The sequence below is a fragment of the Hibiscus syriacus genome, unplaced genomic scaffold (genome assembly GCF_006381635.1).
Source record: "Hibiscus syriacus cultivar Baekdansim isolate YM2019G1 unplaced genomic scaffold, ASM638163v2 tig00110458_pilon, whole genome shotgun sequence".
Taxonomy (NCBI): Eukaryota; Viridiplantae; Streptophyta; class Magnoliopsida; order Malvales; family Malvaceae; genus Hibiscus; species Hibiscus syriacus.
In genome coordinates this window covers 472,812-481,282 of record NW_024062745.1, presented here as the reverse complement: position 1 = coordinate 481,282, position 8,471 = coordinate 472,812, and the positions used below count along the sequence as shown (strand labels likewise).

General features: G+C 34.5%; 1 protein-coding gene and 1 non-coding gene across 3 annotated transcripts; one reads left to right on the top strand and one right to left on the bottom strand.

Annotated features, from left to right (window-relative positions):
• Positions 1-5,719: 5,719 nt before the first annotated feature.
• LOC120126376 (probable WRKY transcription factor 7) lies at positions 5,720-6,996 on the bottom strand. Of its 2 annotated transcripts, XM_039144585.1 has the most exons (3): positions 6,236-6,996; positions 6,030-6,155; positions 5,720-5,945 (listed from the first exon to the last, which is right to left on the bottom strand). In XM_039144585.1, exons 1-3 carry the CDS (start codon positions 6,904-6,906, stop codon positions 5,783-5,785), a joined length of 960 nt encoding a protein of 319 aa, XP_039000516.1. In that variant the 5' UTR covers positions 6,907-6,996; the 3' UTR covers positions 5,720-5,782. The 2 variants fall into 2 exon arrangements, with proteins under 2 accessions (XP_039000516.1, XP_039000517.1); XM_039144586.1 differs by lacking the exon at positions 5,720-5,945 and having other exon boundaries at positions 6,026-6,155.
• A 702-nt stretch (positions 6,997-7,698) lies between these two features.
• On the top strand, positions 7,699-7,773 carry TRNAK-CUU. Its single transcript has one exon. It is a non-coding gene; the product is annotated as a tRNA-Lys (tRNA).
• Positions 7,774-8,471: the final 698 nt, after the last annotated feature.

The following is an 8,471-nucleotide window of genomic DNA, read 5'->3' as shown; positions in this document are numbered from 1 at the left end:
GCATCATAAAATCTAATGCTGACAATCAACTCAAACGATCTATAACTTTTTTAACAAAACAAACAAATGAGTTTAGAATATATGAATAGTCGAGTAATTATTTTAATTTTTAATACTCATAAAACTTAATAAAATAATATCTTATAATCAAAGATCATTTATATACTTTATCATAAAATTTTTAACATAGCAAATAAAAAACAATCAGTTATATAGAGAGAGATATTTGCTTAAAATATACTTTTTCGACCATATTTACCCAATATTCACAAAATCAACGTCAGTCCACAACAATCGCAAGCTAAAAAAAACCACACACTAGCTTTATTTGTTCTTTCTTTGTCACACTTCACTTCAACATTATTTAAATTCAGCCAAGGTCAACCTTCATATATAAGACACCCTCCTTTGTGCGATACAGTAAAACCCATTTGCATATCATTAAATATATAAATGTGTACTAATGGGTCATAATTCAGAGCTTTAGTGGAGAGAGAGAGGAACAAATTAAAGTGACAGCATCCTCAAGAAGATCCACCATCATATTGTATACCATTATTCAGGGAAAACTTTTCAGATAAATTGGGCGTTATTAAATTAAAACCCCTCCTTAATTATTATTTTTTTACAATAATTCTCTTAACAGATTTATTAGAAAAATAACCCAAAGTGCACACGTAAGATTAACTCGCGTCCTACCCAGTGCTTGATCATACCTCGCATTTTACAGGATGTGAGTTACTATGTACTTTTTAGATTACTCGATTTAATATTATTATTTAATACCTCGAGATATTAAATCATTCCGATAAATTTATCGCGAAAAGTATTTATGTACCTCGTGTTTTCCAAAAAGCGAGATATTTAGTTTTTCCATCAAACCACAAGTGTTTATAGGTATGTTCGACTATTTAATCTCGAAATTTTTTGTAACTTATAAGATTCTTCACATAGTATTGGAATTTATCTTTCAGTTGAGGCTAATATAAAGGCATACGAGATATTGTAGATGGGTTAAAAATCGCGTTGAAAATGATACCAAAGCTTGTTTTGTGCAAGAATAAGAAGATAAAAAATTGGGTTCAAAATGGATCCAATGTTTGGTTTTGTGTTTACAGAACAAGCTAAAATGGCTCGATAAACATGGTTAGTATCGGCACATACGAGACATTTTAAGCGGTGTAATAACCGTGTTGAAAATTGTTCGAAACAAAAGTAGTGCAATTAAAAAAACAATAAGGATGAAGGAACGAGCGAGGTGTGTCATCTGTGGGTTTGATGCCTCAAGTAGAGGATGCCATCGAAAGAGGATGCCTTCTTAGAAACATCGTGGGTTTGATGGAGGTGGATCGAGCATAAAATGGAATTCAGAACTCGGAAGCCATGCCCACCACTGTCAAATCCACGTCACAAGCGATAAGTTGATGGAGTCACCTGAAGAGAATGCCTTCTTAGAAACGATTAGTTTCTCGAGCGATAAGACGAGTGGTGGTGTGTCATTTGTTAAATCATCGTCACGAGCGATAAAAGTCATAGAGGATGCCACCAGAAGAAGATGCCTTCATAGTGTTTCCCAAGAAGGTCGGGTTACTCATGTTTAATCGACTTTACAAATATATTGTATAAAAGACAAGTTGCAGAGGAGGCCACCCGAAGATAATGTCTTTTATAAACATTGTTGGTTTGACGAAAAAGGCAAAATTTACGAAACAAGCATTTTTTTCGAGAAGTCCATGTCTTTTATAAAAAGCATTCTCTTTGGGTGGCATAACTTATAGAACCAATATTGACAAAAGTTTAGTGCCAAGTTGTGCCACAGAAGAAAACCTCTTATAAGTATAGATCGTGTTAAAATTTACAATATCAATAGAAGAAGATGATATTTATAGTCAATAATCTCACTCTGTGCAAAACGTGAGTTTCAAATATATTCCTGACATTTTAGGAAACTTGCGCTCTACAAAACGCGAGTTCCGTAGAGATTCCTGGCATGGAAGCAACATTTGATTTAACATGGCAAGTCTCGGTATAAAAGGAGCGAGAAAATCTGTCTATAAAAACAAGACTGGTGTTTATTTTGGATGAAATACCTTTGCAAAACAAATATTAATGGCGACATTTTCTGCAACTATGTTCCATTCCGGAACTTATTTATACACTTCCTTCAATGCCAATATTAAGAAATATGAGTTATACGATTTGATTTCAACGGAGTTTAAAAAAACTACAACACAACTTATGTCTTCGTTGGAAGCTAAAGTTCTCGTGGGAAATATTAGTACTAAAGCACATTACATGTTGACCTTATCGAATACAAGCGACCTTCGGACGATGTTTAAGGCTTATACATGTGTTGGTGGTAGGAATATCGAGTTGAATGTAACGTTTGAGGAATAACCATATTCAACAAGCAATAAAGGACTAACTCCATTATCATAAAATCATAAGGGCAAAGAGCCAGTTCTACTATGTATTGCCCGTGAACGTCGTGATAGAGAACTTTAAACAACTCGTGTACTTTTTTATTATATTTTTAAATTAGTATTAAAATAAATTTTGTATGGGTATGATAATTCTCAAGTTGTTTATGCATCAAACCAAACAACTAATTATCATATTGTTCAATGATAACTTAAACAAATTAATAATTTAAAGTTGATTAATAATTTAAACAAATTAAAAAAAAACTAGAACATTATATTTGAATACTATTTTTTAAACAAAAAAGAAAAAGAAGTTCAATTAACTAAAAAAAGAAAATGTAGTTCGAATAACTAAAAAATTATAAATGTAAACAACTAATTATGCTTATGTCTACCTGTACTGCACTCTGGTGGATGACGAGTCCGACGAGGATTTCTACGAATCTATATTTGGGGGCATCATCATCACTCTGATCACCACCACCATCACCATCATCTACATGGCATGTACCACCACTGCCACTAGAACCAAGACTGGCGTAGAACATACTCTGCAGCGGCGTATGCTCAACACTTCTAGATCTAAAGTATGTTGCCAATGGTCGAACAGATACACACGGAGGTGACGAATAATACAGTTCAGTTGGTGTAGAAGGGAAATGAGAATGGACAATGACCATCGGATAGAAACCAAATATGTCAACGAAAAACCTTCCATCGGTGATGCCATATGCTGAAATGATGACGGCGTCGCCATATGCTGAAATGTCGAGTAGGTGAGTGTAGATGTCGTTAGCGGTGTCTGATGCTCTGTAAGTGTATGTGTCGTTACCGATGATGAGGCTTGAGCTTGTTTTCATCTACCATAACTTACAACATGTTGCGTCGGGGGACGTTGCGTGGGCGGGCGATTTTGGGGAGGCCTATAAATTTATCGTGCTCGCTCTTCCTCGGTCAGAATATACGACATTCCATTTTGCTCGTACCACGACATGTAATCATCTGAAACACCATAAGCCAAGATAGGTTCAGAAACGGGTTGCCTAACAAACCTTGACATCTACTGCATCACCAAATCCAAATGATACACCTCTCAATTAACATTCGTCTTCCTCTGTCGTGTCATGCAATGTAAGGCATTGTCCAAGGTTGTTGGTGGTGGTGGAACCGTTTGAACACAACCAAATTGTCGCGATACGCGATCAGCAGGATGGCACTCGACATTCTCATAGACTATCAATGAGACCACCAACATCCAAACATACGACCTATGACGTATCTCATTTGGAGTAGACGCTCTAATAGCATCGTCAATGTACTGCGTCCACACGAACTACACAAATATTTTTAAACTATGTTACAAAAACTCAAACAAAGAATTGATATTTAATTTACAAATTAAAATTATAAAATTAATTACCTCGTCTATTATCTTATCGATCGACAATCTAAAGTCACGCATACTTTGTGGTAGGTGGGAGTGGCTAAGTGCGACGATCCACCTATCATTCATATAATAAAATATAATTATTTGTAAAACTAAAAAAACATGTAGAAATAAATATATAAGCATAGGTTATTTGTAATTACCTCTGTAGCAGTGAAAATTGTAATGAGGACAGTTGTGTAGGAATTGGCGCTAAAAAACGACATTCAAAACCAAGCCCGCGATCGTAACAACATCAAATAGCCACCAATTGCTTGTTTGTTCGAATGAACAACTTTACATAGATCCCGAAACAAAAAAGCCAACAATATCGATCTCCAACTCTTATTTTTAGCGGCCCACAAATCGCGTAGATGATGCAACCACATCAAATGCACTTTGTTTCAGGATTTATCAGACATCAAGATCCCCCAATAACTTTTAAAATATGAGCACGAGCATATTGCTGCAAAATAAAATGGTGTGAATATATTAAAAATTTATCGTCAAAAATTTACAATAACATAAACTAAAACAAAATTTAAATATAATAAATAAATAAATTAAATGAAATAAACATAGATTTAAAAAATTATTTGTTTAATTTCTGTAGTAGCATCGGTGGGGCTACGTAAAATTGTAGCCCAAAATTGTAATTTAGATCTTCGCTCCATCCAAATCATCATTTTTTAGAGTAAGTCTGAGCAGCTCCTCACACAAGCTTAGCCAGTCCCCATGAATCATATTGGTAATATGATTTCCATCAACAAGCAGCCCCAAGATGGTATAAGACATCTTCGAGGGTAATAGTTGCCTCCCCACAAGGAAAATGAAACATGTGCATCTCTAGTCTCTACTGTTCAAGCAACACATTTATTAATGGAGAGTGCAACTTCGTACCATAAGTTATAGTGCCAACATAACCAAAACTAGCTTCGTGCAAGTATGGAGGGACCGGGAAATGATTGATAAAACACTTCAATGAAGGTTCATATCTCTTCAAATAAACAAATAATTTCGAAACAAACAAATAAATTCGAAATAATTAAATAAATAAATAAACAAGTAAATAAATTCAAAATAAATGAATAATTAATTCGAAATAAATACATAAATAAATAAAATCGAACAAAATTATTAAAAAAATAAATAAATTGTTTAAAATAATTAAAATTTTTAAAACAAATTAATAAATAAAAATTATCACCAGACTATCCTGCCAATAAATGCATACATGCTAAAGATCAAGTCCAAGTGTATTATTGCCATAATAATATTAGAGAGTGAATATGTGAGAGAGAATTCTTTTTAATGAATGTGTGAGGAATTTGGACGGGGAATGACTTTATTTATAGTGGTTTTCGCACTGTCCCAAAACGAGGTAAATGTACAGAGAATCTTTTCAAATTTTAAATCTCAAAATTTTTTTAAACGATAATTTCTAAATATCTCATGGACCTCGCGTTCAGAAAAACACAAGATATTAAATAATCATATTAAGTTAAATAATTTAAAATGTGCATAAAACCTTGTATCTTGTAAAACATGAGACATGTTTACGTAATAAATAGGCGAGTTAATCTTACGTGTACACTTTGAAGGAATAACTCTGTTAAAGGGTTATTGTTTAAAAAATAATTAATGAGATTTTTTTTATTTAATAACGCCGATAAATAGAGCATAAGAACATTAAATAAATAAATAAATAATAACAAAGAAGCCGACACTTGCATGATTCAGATCAAACCAAATCCATGCCTTCTTTTCTTCACAGAGCCTTCTGACAAAACCAAAAACAATGGACACTATATTGTCTTCTACCCTAAAGCCATGGATCCAAGTTGACTACCTCTTACAACTTTACAGAATGTCTGATCTTGGGTTTGATTCGATTTTGAATGATCATTTCAGGGCCGTTGGATTGGGGGGTGGACTAAGATGACTCCAGGATCATAGTCGCCGGTGCACCACTGATGTTTCGCCTGTGGCTGTGATCCCCTTCATATGTTACAATCAGCATCTTCGGATCGTCTAATGCTCGTTCCACGTGCTTCCTCGCAGGACAACCTCTGACGCTGCTACACTTGTAATACCCCCTGCAAAAAGAATCGAGTTAGGGGAAACTCAGGGACCGAGTTCATTTGACTCAGAAACGCCAAGCTATAGCATTAACAACTCACCTTGGATGAGGAGAACCCTTGATTGGTTTCTGCCCATATTTTCTCCAGGAATAATCATCAGGAGGAATATCGGCAATCTTATTGCTGATTGCTGGAACTCTAGTCACTTTCTTCACTCTTGATTTCCTATGTCAGATTAAGAAAAAAGTCAGTAAAATGGATGAAACTTTTAAGATCAAACTAGATCAAAAGAATGAAAACCCAACCTCTTCTTGGAGCAATGGCAACGGCCAGATGATGATCCACACTTGAGAGCAGCATCATCCATGGAATTGCATTTCCTTTTCAGAGAGGAAGACAGCGGTGGTTTACCGGATGAAGGAACATGGGAAGAGAAAGATGGCAGCTGCATGCTATCACTATCCCCTGTCATCGATGAGAAATTGATCGTACCAGGCCTTTCACCGGTCTTCGCCGCCGCCGAAACAGCGCTGTTTTTACTCTGTTGATGATTATGAGGCAGAGGAGGCAACCTATGAACCTGTTGTGCCGGACAAAACGGCTTAAAAGCAGACACCTTTACTTTGGTTTCTAATTGCTTGTGTTTCTCGTCTTGTCGGAGAGGACTAACCGGGGGGCGTCGGAACCGAGCATGGCCGGTTCTGGGACGACCCAACAAAGAAATAACCTTCTTGAAAGAATTTACAGTCTTATCTGTAACAGCTTGGATCTCAAAGCTGGACTCCGAATCTGAAGAAGAAGTTCTAATAGAATCGTCTTGATTGTAAAGATGTTCAGCTTTGGACATCAATCTTATCAATTCCTCGACGCCTTGAATCCCAGCAGTTGCAGCCTCTTTCAAAGCTGTTTCCTCCATTTTCGCTGCAAAGCTATTATCCCCAGCAGCACCAAATCCAATCATCAATTCCACCGCCATTTTTGTTCATCCATAGAAGAACTCCAGTATTTTGATTTTATAGGGAAATACATGGAATCGGAGACGACTTGAAATAATGATGAAAAAAACATGAAACCAAAAAAAAAGTCAGAAAAGCAAAGCCAAAAGATTCGAGTCAAAGCAATGCCGTCAAAATACAATGCATTGTGCATCGTGTCACCTAATACCCCTCGTCCTTTCATATATTCGCGTCAAACTCACCGTCTAATAAAATCATTCCACGTATACAAATATGTCAGCACACTGACCTACAAGTCTAGAAAAGATAAAGGGTAAACTCACCATAGGTCACTGAAGTATTTTCAAATGATTGTTTTAGTCAATGTTAAATGTTATAAAATGATTGTTAAATTTATTGAACTATTACATAATTATCATTATAATATTGTGATAAATATAAAAATTATATGATCGCAGTGATAATTTTGTAATATTTTGATAAAATTTAAATAATCATTTTGTAATTTTATAATTTTATAATTTTTAAACATTTAATGACTAAAAGGATCCTTTGAGAATAATATAGTGGTCTTTAGTATAGTTTACCCAATAATAAAGGTACCTCGGCAACCTGATAAACAAGTTTCGAAGACTGTGTCGAAGTGATGATAAAATGGGGAAACTGAAGGTCAAAAGGTGGAGAGCTCCACTTATTTTACCTGTAACCGGAAGCGGAGTCAAAGTTATGTCCCACAATTCACATGGGATTCTTTCTTCAAATGATAAAGAGATATTGGACCCGTAGCCGTTTGATTTTAATAATTCAATTTAGCCCTCAACTAGCTCAGTTGGTAGAGCACAAGGTTCTTAACCTTGAGGTCGTGGGATCGAGTCCCACGGAGGGCATTTCATAATTCAGAGGTCTCTTACGGAAGCTGCTCTCAACCTGGTGTTGGGGTAACCTACTATCTTACCTCCCCCTATCCCATACATATGAGAAAAAGGGACAGCCAATTTAGCCCTCAATATTATAATAATTAGGGTAAACTATCTTTTGGCCTGTATGTCACTATGTTATTGGGACAGTTTTATTTTGATTATTGAATTATAAATTTTATTAATTAAATTTTTAAAATAGTTTTAATCAAATTATTATACATTAATTACTAATAAAAATGTTTATATAAAATCAAGTAAATTTATATAATTATACATTTCATTTTTATTATTTATATATATTTTAATTTATTATAATTTCACTTAAAAATTTAATAATATTCCAATAAGATAACGACACATGTTATAATCTTATTGATAATAATTAAAAACGAAAATAAGATGAGAATTGACAGACTCAAAAAGAGAATTTAATTGTAACTAATAATTGAACCAAATATAAGATTTGATTAATTGTTGATAACAATTTGTATTAAAGGCTATCTTATTAATGAAAAATAAGGAAATAAAAATGGGGTTTTGAGATTCAAAATTTGGTCTATTGGGTATACACATTAGGATTGAGTATTCGATCATGTTGAGTGGAAAAAGATTATGTAACATTCCCAACCTGTATCCGACCCGAATACGAGTATGAGATGTTACAT